Source organism: Mastigoproctus giganteus, chromosome 2 (assembly GCF_048544385.1).
Source record: "Mastigoproctus giganteus isolate SK-2022 chromosome 2, ASM4854438v1, whole genome shotgun sequence".
Lineage (NCBI taxonomy): Eukaryota > Metazoa > Arthropoda > Arachnida > Uropygi > Thelyphonidae > Mastigoproctus > Mastigoproctus giganteus.
Genome location: NC_143576.1, coordinates 83714521 through 83741271, shown reverse-complemented (window position 1 = coordinate 83741271; position 26751 = coordinate 83714521). Strand labels below are relative to the sequence as shown.

The window sequence follows — 26751 nt, the reverse complement described above, 5'->3', positions numbered from 1 at the left end:
GTACAGAGAATATGGAAGTGATAAAGATATTTCCCCTCTAAGTTTGTTGTAAACTGTTCACCCACATAGCAGAAATTGTCAGGATGATTCAGACACTTCTTTTGCTTCTGCTTAAAAATTTTAACAATACAATACTAAGAAAAACAAACAATATGCAATAGATACACAGAAAAAAATGTATACATACTCAATGGTTTTCAGTTACTTTTCAGTAACTGAAAGAGGGAGAGGTCAGAGGTAGACATGCAAGGTTGAACAGCTTAACCCTCTCCAACATTACTCCCATTTATTATTATTATTATTAATATCCATATGATGCAAGGAAGCCTGAGGCTTATGCTGCACCAGGAAAAAAAAAAGTTCCTGAGTAACCCTGAGAGAGAGAGTCAAAAGTAGAAGGGAATCGCCAAGAAAGAGAAGAATGATGATATCCAGCTCAGGACCCTGGGTGTGCCAAGCCCATACTCACCAGATGTGAGCCCCCGGGGTTATGAACACATGCAAACATTATTATTTCCAGGTAATACAACAGATCAGTTTCTACTTAGGGAAGTAGATCGTATCTACGTCCCTAAATTGTAGTAAGAGATATATACTCAGGAGACACCGAATTATGACTACCTATCTAATACCATGCTGGGACATCGTCCACATGGATAACAGCTGCTAATCATGGCATTTACTCCACTAGAATTGTAAAGACCATAGGAATCTGCAATCGTACTATCTACAATGCTTTTTACAGCATCGGTTGCATGTTCATATACCTCACTTCCAGTTCCAAAACATCCCACAAGTTGACTGCAGTCAGGCAAATTTGGAAGCCAATCAAGATGAGTGATATCTTCACAGTGTTCCTCAAACCACTTATGCACAGTGCAGGCCCGATGATATGGCATATTATCACCTTGACAGATCCCGTTTCTGTCTGGGAAAAAATGAAACATGGCAGGAAGCACAAGGTCTCCTAAGAGCTGCCAGTAGACCTCACCAGTGAATTGCTGCGCGTGCGCGCGCGCGCGCGCGCACACACACACACACACACACACACACACACCAGGTCCTAGTTCTTGCCAGCAAAACATTTCCCATATTAAGCAACTGCCACCTGCCTGGACAGTGGGCACCATACATGATGGTCCATGGGCTCTTGTTGCTTGTGCCACATACAAAAGGATCCATCAACATGTGGTGCAAGCAACAAGAGTCCAGGTATTTGAACTCATTTGTCCAGCACACTTATTTCCAGTCCTCCAGTGTCCAACCAGTGCATTGTTGGCACTACCATTGATAATGATCAGCAGCTGGTGGTGAATGCACCACCAGCATTCACCATTGGCAATGATCAGCAGTAAGGAGAGGGTGTCTTTTGGGTCATCTCTGCTGTAGAACCCCATACATCTGAGTGTGTGGCACATCATCAATTGGAATATCGTACTTGCATTTCCCCGTATTGTATTCCGATGTCAACTGTCACACAGTGACTGCCATTGGGCCAGTACAACGTACTGCACCCTTCACTCACCAGAAACATCTACTTTGCGTAATCCTTTACAGTTCTGTTGGTGAGGTAGTTTGATCCGTTTGACACCATTCTTTGTACACCTTAACCTCAGTGGGCTGTGAGCAACTGACAAAATGCGCTGTTTCCAATATGGAAATACTCAACACATGAGTTCCCACAATCATGCCTGTTTGAAACACTGTGATATCTTTATTACATCCTATAACTGCTACTTCATCACTGTTACTTGCACAACCAGATGCAAATTACTACTGCTCTAGCATACAAAGCTGTTTGGCTTTTTATACTGCAAGCTATGTGGCATAATCCACTACGGATGGGGTGGTCACAATTCAGTGGTCACTGAGTCTATGTATTATATGGGTAAAGTCAACGATCTATAGAAATAGTACATGTTAAATTTTAAGAATTATTTTTGAAATCTACACATAAAAATTGACTGCAAGCAGCTGGCATATTAGTAGAAGTAAAAATAATAAATTTGCCAGTTTAATTTATTGAAAAATTAAAACTGAAAAGGACAATGAATTTCTAATATTTGGCTACAGGATTCAACAATCCTAGTTATGCTACTGGACATATTAACATTTCCAACCTCTGCAATCATGATAGTCCTGGTGCCACTACACTTAAATACAGCACTAAAGTAACAAAACATAACAAAAGCAAAATGATGAATGTTTTGACTTTTTTTTTCAATGATATGGTATCCAACAATTGTTAAATCAATTTCTTATAAAATGAATAGTGCAATTTTTTCTATTTCATATAGAGAGATTTCATTTTTATTACCAATATAATGCTAAGAAACATGACATTACTATAAGGAATAGCATTAAAATTACATAATGACAGAAAAACTTTAAAAAATGCTGTTACATTATATTAGTTGAATTAAACTAATGGTTATATAAGTTAAATCAATCATCTCCATGATTTCTATACTTACCTATGTCTATCGGTAAATTTTAGTATTGGTACTTTGGCCTTTATCAGATCAATGCATTTAATGAAGCCTAGAATTATACAAAAATGTCAGTTTTCAGAAATGGGGAATTTACAATACATACGTATATACACATGTATTTTATGCATATATATATATATATATATATAAATCGATAATTAATATAAAAATAAGAATCAATACATACGCCAGTAGCATGGCAAAACTGTAGAGCGAAAAATTAACATAAAAATTTTAAATTTAAAATATAAAGCCAATTATGTAATAATTTAGCGGCACCCCCCTTGTAAGGTACCAGTTCCGAGAGACATGAAATATCACCAAAACGGGACTAAAACGAACTACTAAAATAAAACAAAGTAATAAAATAATAGAATGACCATTATGCCCCATATCGATGGAGGACCATGAGGCTAATAATGGTAAATTTATTAGCCTCATGGTCCTCCATCGATATGGGGCATAATGGTCAGTCTATTATTTTGTTACTTTGTTTTATTTTAGTAGTTCCTTTTAGTCCCGTTTTGGTGATATTTCACGTCTCTCAGAACTGGTATCTTACAAGGGGGTGCCACTAAATTATTACATAATTGGCTTTATATTTTAAATTTAAAATGGATTTATTATTAATTGAACTTATAAATTATCTGGAGACTTTTGGCTACAGATTCAGTCTTGTTACCTTTACTTTTCCCTTCCCTGTAGGTGCCTCCGTAATTGTGAAGGATCAGCAGTGCGTAGCATACGCTTCTTGATTAGACCGGGGTTCGAGCCCGTCACCACCAAATACGGAGGATGCGGAAAGGTCAGGGAATGACCACCGCATATCCCGGAGCAATATGGCCTTAGTTGCTAATGCTCCTAAAAAAAAAAAAACCCTTCCCTGTTGATTTAATTTTTATGTTAATTTTTCCCTCTACAGTTTTGCCATGCTACTGGCATATGTATTGATTTTTATTTTTATATTAATTATGTACTGGGCATCATGTGGAGGATGTGCATTTTGCTGCCTCTAATAATAGCTTTATATTTATTTTTTATTTCATTTCATTATAACTTTTAAAGCCATTATTCAAATATATATATATATATATATAAAACATTATTTATTAAACTGAATACCAAGGGAATTATACAACTGATGAAATTTAATAAGAATTATGGAATATAAGTATTAGGGGTGAAAAAATATATCTATAAGGCCATAGTGCCAAGTATTTAGGTAACCTATGTTGTACCCTATAAATAAACACAAATTATAATAAAATAATAAAAATAAAATGATGTAGCAAAAATTGATTAATGGATACATTGAATGGAACGTTAACTAGGGAAATACATCCTATCAATAATTGGCTGAGGCTATCTGTTTCCCATTTGCCAGTTTGTCTAGTTAACATTTAACTAGTTGACATTCTATTCAATATATTCATTAATCAATAATTTGCTACATCATTTTATTTTTATTATAATTTATGTGTTTATTTAACATTCTATTCAATATATTCATTAATCAATAATTTGCTACATCATTTTATTTTTATTATAATTTGTGTGTTTATTTATAGAGTACAACAATGAAGTCCAACATATATTACCTAAATACTTGGCACTATGGCCTTATAGGTATATTTTTTCACCCCTAATACTTATATTCAATAATTCTTATTAAATTTCATTAGTCATATGATTCCCTTGGTATTCATTTTAATAAATAATGTACTAAAAGGTCGGGCAGTTATACTCCTGGTAAATCTGAAGTATGTATATAATATGCTGTTTCTACATTTTTGCTTTCAGCTTGCTAACTCTAAATTTTTATACCTCAAAATCTATTAGAGCAATTTGAGGGAAATTGAGGTCTATTGCTATCCTTATTCCTCCTCCTCCTATTGGCCTTAATTTTGACATAAGCCTTTCTCTTTTTCACTACATAAATAAATTGCACTTATAAAAATTAATAGTTGGTACTCAATTCCATTATTTTATTATTATTTTTTTACTGCTATCTGTCAGGCTAGCAGTTATTATGCCATTTTCCTGCTAAATTTAACATATACTGCATTATTATATTAGAGTATTTAAATTATATTCTTAGTATATTTGAACCTAGACAAACTGGCAAACAAACAGCCTCAGCCAATTATTGATAGGATGTATCAAGTGGTGCTAGCACTAGTTAACATTCCATTTAATGTATCCATTAATCAATGATTTGCTACATCATTTTATTTTTATTATTTTATTATAATTTGTGTGTTTATTTATAGCGTACAACAATGAAGTCCAACATAGGTTACCTAAATACTTGGCACTATGGCCTTATAGGTATATTTTTTCACCCATAATACTTACATCCCATAATTCTTATTAAATTTCATCAGTTGTATAATTCCCTTGGTATTCAATTTAATAAATAATGTAATATATGTTTTACAGACTGATGTAATGTTCAATCATTATTTTGATGGCATTAATCTGTTCTGATACTCTTTTTCTATTTTGCAAATTCCATATTTTTCTACATAATTTCACATATGTTTATATATACAGGGTGATTCACTACCAGTGCGACAAACTTGCAGGAGGTGTAGGGGGCACAAAGACGAATCGGAATCGCATAGCATTGCAGGGTCCAAAATGCCTTCGTCATGCAGTAGAGGACATTGAACGGGAAGTACCGTGAACAGCGATCCTGCTGGAAGTCAGCATTTGCGAACCGTTTCTGTTGAAGAAACCAAGTAGCAAAAGTCCTCCGGAGTGGATAATCTGCAGGCTCCAATGATTGGATGTGTTGCAGATGGTATGAACTCATTTGGTTTGTTGACAGTATCCTCCATACAGTGGATTGGGAAATACCCAATCGTTGGCCTATTGCTCGAGTACTCTTACTGCCTTCTGCAAGACGTAGGACATTCTCCTCATTGTCTGGCGTCCTCGTCGTTCGCTCTCGATTCATGGTACCTCTCGTGAAACAACCAGTCTCATGTAACCTTCTGTGCACACGTGCGAAAATTGTATGATGAGGAGCACGCCTGTGCGGGAAACGTTCCTGGTACAAGCGCAGAGCCCATTACAGTCCGCAGCTCCATACGCAAGGTGCATGTCGGCCAGTTCAATGTTTGAATACTCGTCCATCCTACTGCCTCGGGAACCGATTCGCAAATGCTGACTTCCGGCGGGATCGCTGTTCACGCAACCTCCCATTCAACGTCCTCTACCGCATGATGAAGGCATTTCGGACCCTGCAATGCTATGTGATTCCGATTCATCTTTGTGCTCCCTACACCTCCTGCAAGTTTGTCGCACTGGTAGTGAACACCCTGTATATATATATACACACACACACAAAAATATTCTGTCTGCCATGCACATGGGTGTGTGTATATATATATACACACACACACACAAACACAATATTCTGTCAACCATGTACATCCATGGTGTGTGAATGTGTGAGAGAGAGAGAGAGAACACAGTAGACAATAATGGAAACAGTCAGTCAGTACATTATTGGTCCACCATGTGCAGCCAGGATGACAAATGATCTGGCATCATGCAGAATCCACAAGACTGAGAAACAGGAATCTAGTAACACAAGGAAAGCCACCAATTTTTGCAAGTTGGATAGTAACAAACATCTGCTGTAGGTGGCAACCTCAGAAATTTTCACAAATATTCTATGTGATTAATGCCAGGTTACTGGGGACATGGCAGATACTGCAACTTTGATGTGGTTCTATGAGACATAGCATTGTAATCATGGAAGACAAGCCCTAGCCGGGTAGAAGTGCTATAGCATGAGGTATAGATGATCATTTAAAGTGGTCACACAGTTCGTACCAGTGATAAGGCATGTTCTTATCACTGACGCATTTACCCGCATAGCCTGATCCCCTTATCTACTGCAATAAGGGAATCCAAGAAGGAAAGTTCTTTTGGCTGTTGCTACACTTGTGTACATCTATTCACTGCAAAAAAAAAAAAAAAAAAAAAAAAAAGATGAAAGATGACTCACCAAGACTATATCATATTCCACTACTGATAAGCAATCCATAGCCTTATCTCCTGATGCCACTGGAAATGCAGATAATCATTGACAAATGTAATGAGCAGTTTTAGTACAGCAACCTGGCCATGGTATGAGGCTTTATTCAGCTTTCTTCTAAGCATTTTTGTGGAGAAAGGTTGCCCATAACCTATATAAAATCCAGCACACATTTGGCTGCCCCTGATGGTCTGTTGCACACTTCACAGTCTGAACTAATTACACATTCAACAATTCAGTGAAAGACATTGGTAAAAATAAAAATTTACAAAATTCTATGTAAGGATTCAGAGTCTATCTCAGTGTTAAACTGAAAATAAACATTTAATATGTCACACTGTAAACAGTAAATTTAGTTGTTTGTTATTTGGTTTTTAGGAGCATTAGCAACTAAGGCCATATTGCTCCGGGGATATGCAGTGGTCATTCCCTGACCTTTCTGCATCCTCCGTATTTGGTGGTCACGGGCTCGAACCACAGTCTAATCAAGGAGCGTGTGCTATGCACTGCCGCTCCTGCCCACCTGGCTACGGAGGCGACAAACTCAATGTAAAAGGAAAAAGACAGATAACGTACAGTCCTACATGAAGTTTCTATAAGCAGTGCAAACAGGCTGCTAGAACGACTAATAGTATTCTGTTAATAATATACAGAGACTTTGCCAATATCTCATTGTATACAGGTAATGGTTAGGCCATATGAGAAATATGGCATACAGTTTGGAAACCTCATTTTAGAAAAAGCATAGATATGTTAGAAAGTGTGCCAAGAGGAGCAACAAGACTAGTTAAGAGCACAAAAAATATGATAAAACATGTGGATAAATACTAGTGTTTATTTTTTAAAATGGTTAATATATTGACATGAAAATGCTTGTTGCATAAAGAATGTTCCACCTCAATGATAAATCATATTTTGCATATATTTGCATTATGCATTTGTCCAGTTCTTCCTTGAATCTATTTAAACTATCAGCTTACATAACAACAGATGGAAGTTTGTTCCAGCAACAACTCACTGAATAAAGTGAAATTTCTGCACATCCATTCTGCAACTGACTTTCCTCAGTTTGAATTTATACCCCTCAAGTGTGTAATCTGAGTAGGAGGTAAAAATAAAAAGTAAAAAGGAAGAATCCCATCAGCATTGAACTTGCTCAAACCATTCAAAGCCTTATACACTTCAATCAAATCACCTTGCAGGTGCCTAATCTCCAGACACTGTAATTTGCAGAACTTAAAAATTTACTGGTAAGAGAACCCCTTTGTGCCAATCACCAATCTCATTGCCCTTCTCTGTACTCATTCCAGCAGCTCTACATCCTTCTTAAAATGAGTCTCCAGACCTGTATGCAGTATTCAATGACCATTATCTTATAAAAAAGGGATAATAACCTCCTTATCCCTGCTAGAAAAGTTCCTGTATATCATTGACAAGACCCTATGAGCTGCTCTAGCAGCTTGTGTTCACTACTCTGAAAACTTCAGATCTGACTGCACAATTATTCCCAAGGTTTTTTCATTCTCCACTACACCGAGTACTACTCCACTCATCATCATCATCAGCCATGTTCAATCCACTGCAGGATGAAGGCCTCTCCAGCATCTTTCCAGTTCCTTCTGTTTTGAGCACTGGCCATCCATTTACTACCCAAAAACTCATGAATTTCATCTATTCATCTCCGCCTTTGTCTTCCAGGTTTTCTTCTAGCTCCTCTTGGGTACCATTCTGTTATTTTCTTAGTCCATCTGTCATCATGTCTTCGAGCTATGTGTCCTGCCCAAGACCATTTTAGTTCTTTAGTTTTGATAAGAATGTCCTTTACTTGAGTTTGCTGCCTAATCCATGTGTTTCCCTTCTTATCTAACAGTCTGATTCCCAATATAATTCGTTCCATTCTTCGCTGTGTAGTTCTCAGCTTTTCTTCCATTCTTTTGCTGAGTGCCCAAGTTTCACTTCCATAAGTCATGGTGGGGAGAATACATTGGTTCATTATTTTACATTTCAGACAAACTGGGATATTGCTCTTCAGTATGTGACTATATTTCCTGAATGCTATCCATACAAAATTTATTCTTCTATTGACTTCCAGCCATTTATCATTATTACAGCTAATAACTTGTCCCAGATAAGTATATGACTCCACCTTTTCAATTACTCCTTCAATCATTATTTCCCTTTCTGTGGCATACTTGTTCATCATTACTTTTGTTTTAGGCATATTCATCGTTAGTCCAAAATCCTTACTAACTGTGCATAACTGATTAAGATTTTCCTCTAATTCTTTGGGATCGTGGCTTATGACCACAGTGTCACCTGCAAATCGTAAATGGTTTAGGTACTCTCCGTTCACATTGACCCCTTTCTGCGACCAGTCTAATCTTCTGAAAGCTTCCTCAAGGGCAGCAGCAAACAGCTTCGGAGATATTGTCTCCTTGTCAAACTCCTTTCTCGATTTTAAATTTGCTACTGTCTTTGTCTAGTCTGATAAAGGAGGTAGCACTCTCATATATTTTCTTCAAAATCATAATATATGGGGTATCTATGCCTTGTCTTTCCAGTGCCTGAAACATTGCCTTATGCTGTATGGAGTCAAATGCCTTTTCATAATCCACAAATGCCAGGCATAATGGTGTTTTATATTCATTTGCTTTCTCCATTAGCTGTGATATTACGTGAAGGTGATCCATAGTTGAGAATCCTGTCCTAAAGCCAGCTTGCTCTTTCGGTTGATTCTCATCAAGTATTCTTTCTAATCTGTTAGTAATGATCTGTTAGCTTGTTATCCCACATGTACCAGTTGTGAACAACTGGTAGAACTGGTAACAACTGGTAACAGGCTAATTGGTCTATAATTTCCAATTTCTGATTTATCTCCTTTCTTATGCAGTAAAACTATGATTGCATTATTCCACTGCTTAGGCGTCGCACCTTTTCTAATGCACCTTCCCCTGGGGCTTCTGGGGTTACTGCCAGTGGTGAGCTGTGAATATTTTAACAATGGGCTTGCACTTTTGCTGACTTTTTGATGTGAAACATCCTTTGGGGGGGCATACCTACAGAGTAAATGTGATCGGTCACGGAAGTGACATCATCCACAGCGTCTTCCAGAGAGGGGCTTCCCATGCTCACACCACTCAATAGTAGTATGATTAGCGCACGTGACGCATTTTTCATGACCAATACGATATCTGGAGTTCTAACTTTCTAGAATTTTTGAATAGTATGACGTCACAATTATACTTCTTACAGTTACTACTGCAGTAAGTATGACTGGAACAATCTTAAATAGAGAGATTATTTGTCCTCACAAATGCGTGTGAAAACGCCATGATTATTTGTCTTTGCACATGCTCGCAAAAGACTGCGAATCAGAGATTAGATATGGACAATAAATGTTAAAAGAATTCTCGTGTAATTTAAATTGACAGTTTCTGCAATTAGTGTATAATTACATTGGACACTTAAGTATTTTGGCCTCGTTAAATAAAATTGTATGTTTTTCGTTAACAGCATGGAAGGCCAATTCTGACGCTGCTGCACGAGAAGCAACGAACTCAGGATGCGTGCTGTTTCATGTGGACAATGATCAGAAATCGCGTGGTCCCTTGGTAAGATGAGTCACAATCACTGAAAGAAATATTGTATACCAAGTCATTTATTTGTGTTGCAAAAGAGGAAAGGACTGAGTGACTGTTCAGTGTAGCATGTAATTTTCATATTGGTCTGGCCACAATCTTAAATTCAGTATTTTTAAAGAATCTGTTAAAAAATGTGCCACTGTTCAATGCATGGGACAGAAATAAAGTTGGTTTTTTGTTTTTTTTTTTTTTTTTTTTTTAAGGAGCATTAGCAACTAAGGCCATATTGCTCCGGGATATGCGGTGGTCATTCCCTGACCTTTCCGCATCCCCCGTATTTGACGGGCTTGAACCCCCGGTCTAATCAAGAAGCGTGTGCTGCTTCTTGATTAGACCTTCTTGATTAGCTGCGTGTGCTGCTATGGAGGCACCAGGAATACAGTATTTTGATGTTACTATTGTTAATTGTAGTTTTTTGTATCTTATCCATAGCTTGTACTCCAATTTGATTTATTGTACCAAGGGGGTAATCCCTGTTTAAGAATCTGCTGGTTAACATCTGTATTTCTGAGTCTAAAGCAGATTCCATCATTGAATATTATTTATAGGCATTGAGAAACTGATTAAAGATATTAGCCCTTTTGTTGGCAAACGAGTGATAGCTGTTATAATGTAGAAGCACACTGGTATTTATTGGTTTGTGATAGATGTCAAATTGGATTTTATTCGTGTCCCGAGTAAGTGTGAAATTTAGAAAATTTCATGACTTAGTATCCGTATTTTCCCTTTCCAATGTAAAACTGAGTCTAGAAAAAATATTATTAAATGAATGTAAAATGCCTTGAATAGTGCTATCAGTAATAACCAGAACATTGTCTAAATACCTCCTGTAGTATATGATACAGGGTAGAAAAGGCATCAAATGTATATGCTCAATCACTGAAAGATAGATATTAAGCTGCTTAGACTCAATCCCATTAGCAAACCAAAAATTTGTTTATATACTTTGCTTCAAAGGTCATATAGTTGGCTTCAACTAAAAGTTTAATTAAGTGAAAAAATTTCTTTAATAGGAAGCTTCGTATAATTAATCAGTATAGAGTTATTATTTAACATATCCCAAAGAATATCTAATGTGTATTCAACATTTACATTCGTATGTAAGGAAGTAACATCTAGTGAGAATAAGTTATTATTATCACCGAGTCTACAGTCCTTAAGATTATTAAATAATGTATTGTAGTTTTTTATCCCAAATTTTATCACCAGTCTAAAGGGTTTTATAATACTATAAACATGTGTGGCTAAAGATGAAAATGCCGAGTTTCTGTAAGAAACAATGGGTCGAATAGGAAATCCATTCTTAAGCAGTTTCACCATGTTGTATGTTCTGGCCTTCAATTCCTTTAACTTATACATGGTGATGTAGTCATTTTTTTGATACGTGGTTAATGTTTTATTGTACTGATTGACCCAATTGGTAAATAGTACTGGGACTACCTCAAGATAAGTAGAGGTATCTGATATAATTGAATCTAACTTATTTATATAATCAGTTCTATCGAGTATTAACAACTGTATCTCCTTTACTTTTTTTTTTTTTTTTATGAAAACCCCAAACACATCAGGTATTATAACCTATATTTATTGAAATTAAATCGAAATCATGACTCAGACCAGAGCAGAAAAGCAAAAGGCTCAAGCTAATGGGAGTGCTGTGGCTCAGGGGAGAACTGGGGGGAAGGGGGGGGCAGTTGCCCTCTGAATCACAGCCTTTTAAAATGCACTGCTTGCTTGATGTTTGTGGAGCAATCGGGTACGGGACATGATATTGCCATGAGGGATGTCTTTGTGTGTGTGTGCACGATGTAAGGAGTGTAAGGAAATCAGACAACTCAGCGTTGTTATGGGCCTATATGAGAGCTTGAAGGACAGGGTGGATGCCTTCAAAGGATCTAAATTGAGGGGCCCCATCAAGCTCTCAACTGCCCACATCAATGCCAGAGCTTGCACTTGGTCAACACGCAACACAGTGGCAACCCCCTAAGGCAGAATGCACTGGTCCCACAGGAACCCACAGGGTCCCCCACAGGAACAGGGAAAGGGTTGACAGGAACTTAGCTCTAGAGACTAAACATGGATTCCACCACTTCAAGCCTCCAATAAGCAAAGTGGTGGTATTTCACCGGTTGATGAGAGTCATCTACCACCTAGTACTGCCTGGTAACATAGAGGGGCGGCGTTCCTCCATGTGGTGTGGGTGCCACACCTTGACCCCTGCTTACGTTGGTTCACACCTGGGTGGTCACCCACCATGTACTTGTGCATGGAGGTTATACCCAGGATTACTAACAGTCCCACCATTGTGAAGGTGCAAGCAGAGGATTTGGCTGTCACAGACCGTCCGGACTTCGCCGAAATTGGGTCCACTTGACTTGTGTGTCACCCGAATATCAGTTCCATCAGTGTTTTAGACTCCCAGGTAGCAAGTACAGCTTGTCTGGCATATCTGAGAGAATGTCTGTGACAACCTCAAGGACCAGTTTGTATTGTCATCACAATACAGAAATAGCATAGCATTTATACTCTTATTTCTTAGTTTGTGTGGTATTTTTAAATTAAATTTAGATTAAAATCATATCTCTAACAAGAGCAGCAAAGCAAAAAGTTGAAAGTAGCAGGAACGCTTTGGCTCAGGAGAGAATTATTAATTGTAGTTCTCTTGCAGATCGCAGCTATATTCATTGCACTAATTGTGGTCTTTTTGTAGAATTATCTGTAGTGGGACATGATATGAACAAGGTGGATTTCTTTGTGGGCTAGAAGAGAATGAGCTAGGAACTTAAGTGCCAAATCCGTATTCTGATGGGCTTATATGAGGGCGTGAGGAACAGGATTGATGCCTTCAAAGAAATTAAAAAAGGAACCCTTCAATATAGCCACCCAACACAATGCTAGAGACTGCACTCATGCAACACAAGACACAACAAGATCATCCATGGCAGAGTATGGTGGTCCACAGGAGTAGCTGTTATAGGTAACTCTGTCAAAGAAATGGGAAATATATTTTGCCAAAATGATAGGTGGAATAAGACAAGAGTATGTCTACCAAGAGTAAAAGTTAATGAGGAAAATAGTTATCTTTTAAAGGGCTCAAAAAAAATGTACTGAGGTGAGACATAATTGAAAATTATAATTACTATAATTGGAGATAAATGGAGAAATTTTGCTTTTGTAAAAGGTGCTAAAATGGTCATAAACAATTTTTAAATTCTATACAGTGGAACCAACTGCTGATGTTACCGAGAACAAATTAACAATGGAAAGCATTCAAGGATGTAATCATAGAAATCTACTAAGCTTTTTATACCAACTAAGAAATATTGTGTCTATAATTTAGACTTAGATGAGCTGGTGTGACTAGTGTAAAAAAGACAAATGCATGGGGTGATTATAAATTATCAAGTGGGACACAGAAAACCACAGTAAATACAAACTAGTCTGCAATGAAGTCACTAAGAGGTTAGGCAAGCTAAGGCAGATAATGAGAAATCTTTGGCTAAGAATTCAAAGAAAAATAAATTTTGCTATTTTTTGCAAATAATTCACGTTGGTTCACTAGATATGAATGGTATAACCGTTGATGATCCTGTTCAGGTTGCTAACAAACTGAATAGATATTTTTCATTTACATTCCATATGAGGAATTTTATAGGGATGGGGAGGCCAGAAGTATATCAAATTCTAACAGGGAACTAAACAATTGTGCGATAACTGACAGGAAAGTAAAACAGAAATTCTTGAAGATATATTCCATTCCATTTAAAGTACCTTTGACAGCCACTCTCCAGACTAAAGTCCATCTGTGGATGTTCTCAAAACTTTGTTAGGCCAAAAGAAGTTATCACCATTAAAATAAATAAATAAAATCATTAAATGAACAATTAACTCAAATCTTAATCAAGATCAAACAGAGGGTAAGACCACTTAGTCCAGATATAAAAAGATTGAGCTTGGAGGTTATTTCTCTGCTCATCCCAGTGAATCAGGTTTCCATCCCTAGGAGGCTGGACTCTTCTATCCAGTTCTTAATAATATCCTCCACTTAAAAATATTATGAACAAAATTATTAAAATATGTAAAACATCTTTTATCAACAAACATCAACCACAAAGTTTCACAATCCAAACTTCCAAATGATAACTCCAACTGTAATCTTAAATCAGCATTGTGTGTATTAATGTCTTTTTTTTTTTTTTTTTTTTTTAAGTTGTTAGCGCATCGGCTTCTGTGGCCATATTGCACCTCGCAAAGTTTTTGCATTTTCTACTTTGATCCAAGCCGGAGGCGGGATTCGAACCCACGACCTCTGGGTTGCCAGGCAGGCACTTTACCCACCCAGCTAGCCCAGTTGGCAATGTCTCTTCCTCTCCACAGGTACATCTAATACTATCATACTTATAAGGCCTAATTGGCATAATCTTAAGGCCAGTCTATGTCCGATTAATAAGAAAGCTGCATGCCTACCAAACTGGTGCTATGGTCTTTTCTTTACATCAATAATATCTACTCTAGACAAAAAGATATACACCGATGAGTCAAAACATTATGACCACCTACCTAATATGATGTTGGTCCTCCACGTGTAGCCAAAACAGCTCATACCCGGCGAGGCATGGGCGCTACAAGATTTCTAAATGTGCTAAATGTGTCTTGGGTATCTGGTACGAACGTGTAACCAGTAGATCCTTTAACTCCTGTACAGTCCGTGGTTGAGATGCTGCAGTCGGAGTTGCTGTTCCAACACAAACCACCGATGGGATTCATCTGAGAAATTTAGAGGCCAGGGCAATACCTGCAAGTTTTCCTCACACTCTGCAAACCAGTCTCGAACAATCCAAATGGTGTGGCATGGCGCATTATCCTTCTGAAAGATGGCACCACATGAGAAGATCGTTGCCACGAAAGAGTGTACCTGGTCAGCAATGATGTTTATGTAGGTGATAGACATCAGAGTGCCCAGCACATGGATGACTGGACCAGGGTATCCCAGCAGAACATCACCAAAGCATGAACACTGCTGCCACCGGTTTGTTTTCGTCCCACTGTGCATCCAGGCACCATCACTTCCCCGGGTAAATGATGAACACTTACCTAGTGATGGAGCATGTCAAATGTACCTTTAAAATCTACAAATTCCTAAAATGTACCACCCAGAATATTCTTCAACACAATGCCTTACTTTGTAAATGGCATTCTCAGTATTTCCTTTTTTAAAACCATATTGGTTTTCTGAGGACATTTTTCTCTTCATAACTAATCAGCTATACATAGCCCTTCACAGACTTCTGCTAAAACAGGTAATAAAGCGATTGGATGATATGAGCTAGGTTCACAAGCTGGTCAATCAGGGCTCTTTATAATCAAGTTCAACTGGGCAATCTTCCATGTCTGGGGAAAGACACTTTCAGCCAAACAGTTATGATACATTTTCAAATATAACATAGGCCTCAATCTATATTTTTTTTTTAAGCATTACAACTGCATCCAGACCCTGCAATTTACCCTGCTTAGGATGGTCTACTGCTTCTGCAATTTCAATAGATGTAAATAAACATTCTATTCTACCATTACTAATATTATCATTTTGACCTAATATCTCTTGCTGAATCTGACTATCATCTTAAGTTTGTCCAAAATCTTATTAACTGAATCATATGATCCTATAGTATGCTGAATTTTATTGCCAACTGTGGAAGTAACTTTACTGAATCTATACTGTTCAGTTATAATTTTGAAAATATTCCCATGAATCTTGAATCTTGCATCAAGAAATCTGTTTGGTCTTATTTATTGATGACATACTCTTAAGCTTTATGTTTTTCTTTATACATTGCCTTATAAACATTCACTAACTCTAAATTATCTATTCTCCTATTTTGCTATAACAATCTCCTTGAGGCATTAACCTCTTTCCTTAACATTGTTAAATCATGATTCCACCAAAACACTGGACAAGTAACTACCCTAATTTTAGCCATACAACTATCACACACTTTTATTATTACTTCTTGTAATTTCTCAACAAATTGAGGAGAATTTAAACTATCCCAATTTACTATATCAACATATCTCATAAACAATGCATCAAGCTTATCCCACTTAACTCTCTTAATTAGATAACAACCAAAATCCAAAATCACTAATCTGAAAAGTGATGCCATTGTGATCACCAATGATCAGATCTTCAACCACTTTCCAATTCTTAATCTTATTAAAAATTGACATATTAGATAAAGTCACATCTACATAGGACTGTCCATTTATTTCAGAATAAATGTGAAAATGCCCCGGCATGTTAACAACACCCAATCCAGAAGCAGAGAGAGAAATTCTTCCAAAATTACTCCTCTATCATCAGAGCACTTCCCCATTCCAGAAAAGAGAATTAGCATTGAAATCTAAGGCAATTACAATGTTGCACGATGCCAATAACTTTTGGTGGACAACTATCAGAAGCACTTGTATCCCTTACTACAGATACATTGGTCTTGTCAGAAGTCATCTGCTCTTTTTTCCTAGTCTATCTTTAATAATAAGTTCGCAACAGAGACATCCATTGCTTTTCTTTCTAACACGTTTCTTAGTTCCATAATAGTTCTCATAGCTGCTGTTTCTCGATCAACTTATTTCTTTTATATGCTTGAAATCTTTCATGCTCTGATTTTTAAATTTTACTATTGTTTTTACATCTTTTATTTCCCATTCCAAAATTCTTTCCTTTTTGAGAAGACTCACTCACTTTATCCTTCTTAGTCATAAATATTTCACTGAATTTTGCATCAGTATCTTTTTAGAGTGCTTCTGTACATGAGTTCCTTGTGAGAGACCAGAAAGTGACAATGACCTTCCCTTTGCAGGAGTCCTTGGTATGCTTTTGCCAGTAAAAACCTCAATTTCAGTTAACTCTTCAATCTGCAAAAATATTTCTTCATTAATTTCATCCACTTTGTCATCCATTACATTGGACAGCTGATCTTGGTCTTGAATGAGCCCATCAGACTCATTCAAGACCAAGATCTGCTTGTTTTATCTTATTTTCACTTGAATTTTCAGACATTATTAGTAAATTGTATAAATAAAATAACTATTTGCAACTAAAAGTTACAAATCAAGCAAGATAAGTAACTATATTATATACAATATTTACAACTATTATATAATATTAAACTGTGCAAGGCCGAAAATGCTAAAAAGCCAGAAAACTATTCTAAGCTATAAAAACAATCTTTTCCCAAGTTAAACATGTCGCAGAACTCAGGTGCACTGCCCTCAGGGGTCAAAATACTTCAAACAACCTGTACCTATCCATAGAAATTTGCCCTTTTTTGCCAGATAAGGGAATAACCTCTGTCTGCCTGCCCCAGATTGTGAGGAAGTAAGAGCAGCTATCTGAGTGGTTGAGGAGCAAAATAAAAACTATGAAATTTAATTTTAAAATCATTCAAACATACCAAATATCACTTACATGCTCATTACCCCAGTAAACAATGCCCTTGAGGCAGACAGGGTCTATACAGTTATATCAAGAGAGGCAAGAAAAGAGATAAGTTAATGGTTTTTTAAGCTATTAACTTATCATTTTGCTATGGCTAAAGGTTTTTTACAGAGATAAGCAAACCTTAAACCATAATTATGAGATATTCTTTGGATTCAAGGATTACCTATACATAGAAGATGTTTCAGTTGTCTCTCCTATTCACAAAGTGGGATCAGAGAGCAAAGTGAGTAATTACAAAACTGTAGGCTTGATTTCTATTCTAGAAAAAAATAATGGAGTGACCAGTTAAAGATGTAATGCAGCCATCTAAACAAAACTGAAATTATAATACCACAACAATCAAATGGATTTGTTAAGGGGCAATCTTGTCTGATTGGGTACATAGTAACAAAGAAATTGGATTCAAAAAGTAATTTTGATATCATATACTTAGATTTCAGAAAAGCTTTTGATACTGCTCCACAAGAAGACTATTGTACATATTTGAGAAATGTGGCATTTGGGGCAAGTCACAACTATGACTAAAGGGATTTGAGTGTGAGAAGACAGAGCGGTTATCAATGGACACTGCTCTTTGTGGACTAATGTTATTAGTGGAGTCCTCCCATGGAGTTCAGTGCTGGGTCCACTGTTGTTTTCAATATTTATTAATGATATTGATGAAGGCTTAATGTCTAAGTTTGTAGATGATACAAAGGTTGGCAGTGTGGTTAATGACAATAAGAGTATTCAAGATGTGGCCTAACCATAACTAGTGTCCATCTGGTGTTAAATAAATTTAATGAATTGAAAAACTATTAAGCAGGATGGACAGGTGATGTGGGATTTTTTTTTGCCTGATGCAGTTTAAACTTGTCTCCATTCATCTATTGCCACTACTAATACTAACAAAATTTAATGTTGCAAGTGTTCAAATTTCATAATTTTTTAGTATCCACAACAAATGAGAAAAACGAATGTTTGCTCAAAGCTGCTTTTTACCAAATTCAGGCATAATGAGTTAAAACTTCGTGTAGTCAGAGTCAAAAGATGTTATAAGCACTGCTCAATCTTTTAGCAAAAGATGTTATAAGCACTGCTCAATCTTTTAGCAAAAGATGTTATAAGCACTGCTCAATCTTTTAGCAATCGCTATGCATTCAAGAATAAGGTCATTCACTGAATTTTTTTTTCATCAAATCCTGTAATTCTGTCAGAAAAAGGAGATGAATGTTTTGTCCTATTGTAATTGCACAAAACTGGACTTTTTGCTATTGCTAATTAATGAAGATTAAATACCATTCCACCTGAAAATGGAGTATAGAGAATTATTTCATTAATATGCATCACCTGATTTGGGGAATGCTGTAGTATGAAGTATTCAAATATGCCATCCCAAGCATACAAAATAAACATATATTTATTCTTATTTTAATTTCTAATTAGTGGGAGTAGAGAGAAATGGAAACAAAAAAGATATGAGAACATTAGTGTACAAACTATACAGGTTGTACAGTTTCAATGCTAATGTACTAATAAATAAATAAAATCATACATTTAACAGCCTTGAATATTTGAAAATGAAACAGTGGAGTGAACAACATTACCACACATCTGCATCTTATAGTAAATAATTATTAATTAATAATAAATTCAATGTAATTTATTATTAAATGATACTTACTACACCTGCTGAGACATTTATGTATATCCTTCAAGATCCCAGTAGCAACGGTTTGTTGGTCTATCTGTAAAAGAAAAATTTGATAAAACTAAATTTATAAATTTTTATCAAATTTCGAAAAATGTGCATCCCAGTGCTAAAAGTTTAGATAGCTTGCTTCCCCTTCCCAATTCTTGGAACAAACTAATAATTAAAAAAATTAATATCAGCACTAGCTATGATACAAATCATTAACAATGAGCATATATATATTCTCAGGAATCAGACCTTAACTCTTTAATAAAGCTGTCTCAGGACCTGCATTTTTAACATAAATATTAGAGATGATGAACCTTGGTCACATGGATATGATCTAGAGACCAAAGGTTCACAGCACCCAATGGAAAACAACTTCATCACCATGGTCAAAACAAGTGAGTCAAATCACATGAAAGTCATGCTGATTGCATTTTTTTGACAAGGGGGATATAATGTTATCAGAATTTGTTATGCGAGTCTTCTCTGTTAATGCAGACTACTACCAAGAAATTTTGCAACTGTTGATAATGTCATAAAAGACCCCCAAAAAAAAAAAAAAAAAAAATGGCAAAATGGTTAGCTCTTTGACTGCAACTGCATTAAACATCACTCGCCATCCAGCAATTTTTGACCAACAAAAAATTTCCATTGTGCTGCACACACTTATTCACCTGATTTGGCTCTATGCAACTTTTGCCCCCTCCCAAAATTAAAACAGAACGTGTAGGGGAAAATGTTTTGATCAGTGGCAGGCACAATGGAACAAGTGTATAGTTGCTAGAGACTATATTGATGAATTTTAACAATGCAAACATTTATCATTGATTACAAATGAATTTTTTGAAATTCATTAAACTTTTTTTTTAATCAAATCTGAAACTGCACATTTTTATTTATATATACAATCAAACTTTAACAGTTTATGTCAAATATATTACATATGTTTCTGTGAAAAAATGCTTTCAAATGAAAGCATAAATATCAAAGTTGTTTGCCTCAACAGAGATGGCAAAGATATCTCCAGTGTCTGTGCCAGATAGTGCTGCATTCAAAATGGCATCTCCTGTGGAGAAATCATTTTGTGTTCTCTGTTATCATGAAACAAAATCAAGTGTTTCAGTGCAGCAATCATTCAAACTAAATTTCAAAGAAATACACCAACTCGAGACTCCAACATTACGTGGTATAAGCAGTTCATGGAGTGTGGATGCATCTGCAAGGGCAAAAGCACAGGTGTGCCAGCACAGACAATGCAACTGTGGAATGTGTGTGCAGCAGGCATCTCTGCAGCTTCTTTTTCCCTGTAAATTGACTAACAAGGCCAGTAGGGAGCTTGGAATTCCACAGAAAAGTTTGCCGTATTCTCAGAATGTTGACTTTCCATGCATCCTTACAAAATTCGTTTTTTACAAGCCCTAAAACCACATGACTAAGTTCCTAGGTATGAATTTTGATGTAACATCCAAGAACTGTGTGATACTGTTGAAAATTGCACAGAAGGATTAGCGTTTACCAAAGAAGACATGTTCCATCTCAGTAGTAAAGTGAATCGATACACCATTCCTATCTGGGAGCGAGAATCCACATGAAACTGTGGAACATGACTGGGACAGTCCAAAATTAAACTTTTTCTGCGCAATTCCATGAAAAAGATTTATGGGCCCCTTCTTTTTTGCCAAAGACACTGAATAGCATTTTTTGCCTTGAAATGATGATCAAGTGGTTGCTGCCACAAGGTGAAAACAACTTCATTTTGCGGCAGGATGTGGCTCCACCATACTTCCATAAAGAGGTGCGGAAGTTTCTGAATGACAATTATCCCATTCACTGTTCTCTGTTATCATGAAACAAAATCAAGTGTTTCAGTGCAGCAATCATTCAAACTAAATTTCACAGAAATACACCAACTCAAGACTCCATCATTAGGTGGTATAAGCAGTTCATGGAGTGTGGAAGCACGGCCAATCACTGATTGGCCGCGATTCCTGTGATAAACCTTTAGTTCATTGGATACTGAGATCACAGGAACTCACTCCCTTAGATTTTTATTTATAGGATTTTATGAAAGATTTGGTGTTTGTGCTCCCTTTACCTGTCACTTTGCAAGAGGTGTGAGGATGTATCACTCAGATTGACAACAATATGCTTGACAAAGTAGCATGAATTTGATTACTGCATTGATGAGTGCAGAGTCATACATGGGGCCCATATTGAAGGACTGTCAGGTAACTGTTAAAAACTTTGGTAGCTTTTTTTTTTTTTCTTACAGAAAAATACGTAGTTATTTTCAACTGAACTGTCAAAGTTGTTGATAACATTTTGACTAACCCTGCACACGTGTGCTTGTGTGTGTATTACATAATCAATAATAATAAATTGTAGTTAAAAATCACAATGTATAAGTGACAATGGCTAAAAAAGAACTAAAAAATAATATATTATGCTTGTTAAAATTCACGCAGGGCTGTTTGCCATTCATTCAATTGGAATTAATTGGTATTAATTTTATCTTAATTTTGCATTTTACTTTTATTTATTTTTGAATTATATTTGATTTTTTATTCTTTTCTTTTTGGTCTCTGTCAGATCGGCTATGACATATACGTCTGCTCACTTTTTCTATCTGCTACTTGTATGTCATAACAGAAACAGAGGCCATACTTCTTGCTGCATTTCCTTTGGTTTTGACTGCAGGCCCATGATTACGTAGTTAAAATCTCAGGATATATAGCATTAAGTACCATTTTTATTTGTAAAAGTTTATTTGCAAAAGAGAAGTTTATCTCAATATGATACGTAGAACACTTCCGTATGATACTCTTCAGAAATTAAAATGAAAACAATTAAAAAAAAAAATTTTACACTACAGTAAGAAATAATTAATAATTAAAAATCAAACAATTAAAAATCAATTTAACGCAATTAAAAATTAAGTAAAAAATTAATTTAACGAAAAAAATGCAAAATGAAAAAAATAATTTTCCTTCCTGAAGCTGACAATGCTTTTCGACCACACACATTTGACAGGGGTGAACAGGGAACTTAAATAGGGATTATTTGTCTTCACGCATGCGTGTAAAGGACCACGAGTCGGAGATTAGATATGGTCGGTGAACATTAACAGAATTCTCATGTAATTTAATTTCGATGGTTTCTGCAATTAATAGTCTTGTATAATTACATTGGATTATGTTACACTAAGTATTTTGGCCTCGTTAAATAAAAAAAGTATGTTTTTCATTAACAGCACGAAAGGCTAATTCTGATGCTGCTGAACAAGAAGCACAAACTGAGGCAGCGTGTTGATTAACACGAAAATTCAGAGGAAACTGCATAGAACCCTGAAAAGACGAGTCGCAATCACTGCAAGAAATGGTTGTATACTAGGTCATTTATTTGTGTTGCAAACAAGGAAAGGACTGAGCGATTGTTCAGTATAGCGTGTAATTTCCGTATTGGCCTGGCTACAATTTTAAATTCGGTATCTTTAAAGAATCTGATAAGTTGTTTGTACCACTGTTCAACATGTGGGACAGAAATAAAGTATTTTTCGATATTACTATTGTTGGTTGGTGTATGTTTTTGCATTCTATCCTTAGCTTGTACCCTAATTCTGTCTATTGTCGCAAGTGGGTAACCCTTGTTTAAGAATCTGCTGGTTAATATTTGTATTTCTGAGCTCAAATCAGATTCATCATTGAACATTTATAAGCATTGAGAAATTAATTAAAGATAATCAATCTTTTGCAGGTGAACGGGTGATAGCTGTTATAATGTAGAAGCATACCGATGTCTGTAGGTTTATGATAGATGTTAAAGTGGATTTTATTTGCATCCCGAGTAAGCATGAAATTTAGAAAATAATCTCTTGTATTCATCTTTTCTTTGTATATTACACTTTTCATCCATCCCCACAAACAAAAATCTAATGAAGTGAGGTATGGAGACCCTGGAGGCCAATGAATGGAACCATCATGGCCAATCCATCATTCAGGGAAAGTTCAATTTAGATATTGTATTACCAGATGGGTATAATGTGCAGGTGCTCCATCATGCTGAAAGTACATATCAATCCTTCTAACCAAGGGAACATCCTCCAATAGAAGTGGAAGTTCGTTTTGCAGAAATTCTACGTAAATGGACCCTGTAAGACAATTTTGTAACACAACAGGCCCAACCGATTGTCACGGATACCGCACCACATGTTTACAGAGAAGTGACATTGAAAATTTGTTTCTACAGTGGCATGTGGATTTTCATCTGACCACCTATCAAGAGTTACAGGTGTTGTTGATACCTTTATGGGTGAAAGTAGCTTCATCACTGAACAGTATTAATGGAATTAATTGGAAATTAGCATTTACCCATCAACAAAATTCCAATCGCTGGGCATTTTCTCCTAGTTGAAGGTGTTGCACCTGCTGTATGTGAAATGGATACAAGCTGTGCCCACATACGTGTCTGTGGAACACTGATATGCATAGAAATTCTTCATGCGCTAATAGTAGGACTAAGTTCTACTGACTGAAGAATGTGTTCTATTTCATCCATATTTTGTTCATTTGCATGTTCACAAGAAATATGAGTGCTGGGAACTGTACCAGTCTCACACAGTTTGGTGTAAACACTAGTAAACACTCTTGAATCTGGTATTCTGCAGTTAGGAAACAGTGAATGGTATTCTCTACAAGCAGCAGTAGCACTTGCACCACAAAAACCATATCGGCATATTCAGCATGTGTGAAGATGTGTGGCATTCTTAACAACACTTCTAACGCCAAACAGCATCGGGTTATAATGCTTCTTGGTCACATCTGATTCAGGGAGCTGTGCACACCAGTTTCAAACAGTTGTATCTCTGTTGTTGTTGTTGTTATTTGGTTTTTAGGAGCATTAGCAACTAAGGCCATATTGCTCCGGGGATATGCGGTGGTCATTCCCTGACCTTTCCGCATCCTCCGTATTTGGTGGTCACGGGCTCGAACTCTGGTCTAATCAAGAAGCGTGTGCTACACACTGCTGCTCCTGCCCACCTGGCTACGGAGGTGCCTGTATCTCTGTATCCACTGAGAATTGGATACATGTTTATATGAACTTTTTTATTCAGAATAATCAATACTATAACCTCACAAAATATTTACTATTTCTCCTGAATCACCCTGTATAGTAGTAGTACCCATGGTGAGCAGGAAATGAAAACTACCTAAAGTTCAAATACTTACTAATACCTTCAATAGTGACATTTAAATAGATATAATTTGAATGAACATTGCATTAATTTTCCAAACCATGCTAATACAATTTTAATTCATAATTTTTCAAATGAAAATGCTAAGAAACATTACCTCAGAGTATGACACCATAAGGCACATGTCCATATCACTAGTATTAGTACCAAGGCCATTAACTGATGATCCAACAACATGGATGCTGCAATCTAAGAAAGAAATGATACTTGTGACCAACTATATTAGATACATTTAAAAGATGTATCATAAAGAAAATAGGCTGTATATTAATGAAAGCTACTAAAGTGCAATAAAAACTGGATTTCCCAACAGCAAATGCTACACACTAAATCCAAGGACAAACCACCTTAGCACTCAGTGAAAAACCTAGAATGCTCCTCTCTAACTGGCAACAAGAGTGAAACTTTCTCATTTGACGAGAAAAAAGTTGAGCCGTGAAATGACAGGAAATGCATTTCCTGTCATTTCACAGAACCTTCAAATTTTGTAAAACATTATAATAGCAGGCCATTGATTATCTATCATTTATGAGGAATAATGGGTTTGCAACTAACAGATTAACAAGCCTTCTTATAATACAGTCATAGATAACAATCACCAAGCTATCAACCAATACAAAGACATTAATTGCAAAGTTTTCCATATAATTAAAAAAGCACTACTAGTAAACTTACACAGATATAATTAATGTGTGACAAAGCAGTTTGTGGAAAAAAAAAAATAAATAAATAAAAAAATATACCAAAGCAATTTGTTTGAAGCAGGTTAAAATTATTCAGTTCCACTTGCAGCCAGAATCAATGGTTGTACATCCATCTTTACACAAATGCTGTCATAGTAAAAAATAGATGCATATACTATATATAATTGAAGTGCGTGTGTACATGCATGTGCAGTATTTTGTTTTCGCATTGAAATACAGTGAAATCCATTTAAGAGAACTCTCCCACTTAAGATGTCTTTCAACTAAATCCAAAATGCCTGCTCATGGAAAAATGTTCCATAAAATTAAGTTTTTACCTGTTTAAAAGAATTTACTACCTGAACAGTTTTGGGAGTTCCATTTTTGTTTGTCTTTAGAAATCTATATAATACATTTACAGGTCTGTATATCAATTGTTGACATACCTTCTAGCATGCCTATATAGGCCATGATAGGACTTTTTAAGCATCCAAATGCAAACAAAAAATGCTACTCCTCCCATTTGTGAAGAGCATTTCCCAATAAAAAATACATTCATTATTATACTATCCCACAATATAAAAAATTATCATTGGTACTATTCACATAGTTGCCAACCTATAACTTTCTTCAGAAAACAAATTTATGAATTTTTAGCAAAAAACAAAAACAAAAAAACAGAAACATGGAGTTTATAATCCAGATTGTGGTGTAGAAGTTAATTTTGTTGCAATATACATCACAGTTGAGTGGCCAAATGCAATGTGCAGTAGTACACACATTTCTGTTGGCCATGGTTCTGGCCTGTATGACTGCTATATACCTACAGCGATAAACAAAAAAACTGCATCGCTTGTGAATTTTGCAAATAATGTGTTTTGCACTGTATTATGGGTTGCAGGAATGTTTAAAATGCATTTGTTAGATGGGATATATATCTCTGTGAATGAAATCCTATAAAAAGACTCCACCTGATATACCTAACTGCCACAAAATATCTTCACAAATGGTAAAATGCATAATTAATGGAAATATGAGAAATCATAAAAATGGTAATCAATGACAACCAAACATACATTTTATTGCATTTACGTGTACAAACAGATATGACAAGTTAACGTAATAGTATTATGTACCTTAAATCAGCAAAATAAGTCCTCAGTATTTTGTTGTTCCTCCTCAAGCTGCAATTACAGCCTTGCAATGATCTGGCATAGAGTTAATCAACTTCTGGATACACGGTTGCCCAATTTCATGGTACCACACCCTTACAATGCTTTCCTGCAGCTGAATCTTACTTGTTGACTTCTTCTGAGCAATTTTAAACGACATTATGTACCAGCAATTTTCAATAGGGTTCAAATCTGGACTGTTTTCGAGCCAGTCCAATACTAATGCCAGCATTATTTCTGAGTTATGACTGCACCCTAAGGGAGAAAAACAAGGAAAAACATTGG

General features: G+C 36.0%; 1 protein-coding gene across 1 annotated transcript in view; it reads right to left on the bottom strand.

Moving 5' to 3' along the window:
- Positions 1-26751, bottom strand: part of LOC150089378 (poly(A) RNA polymerase gld-2 homolog A-like) — a 191111-nt gene that overhangs the window by 77778 nt on the left and 86582 nt on the right. The window contains exons 5-7 of the mRNA XM_090368554.1: positions 24709-24800; positions 19346-19409; positions 2475-2541 (exon numbers count right to left, since the gene is read on the bottom strand). Coding sequence (XP_090224680.1) covers positions 2475-2541; positions 19346-19409; positions 24709-24800 — 223 coding nt within the window. The remainder of the gene's footprint in view (positions 1-2474; positions 2542-19345; positions 19410-24708; positions 24801-26751) is intronic.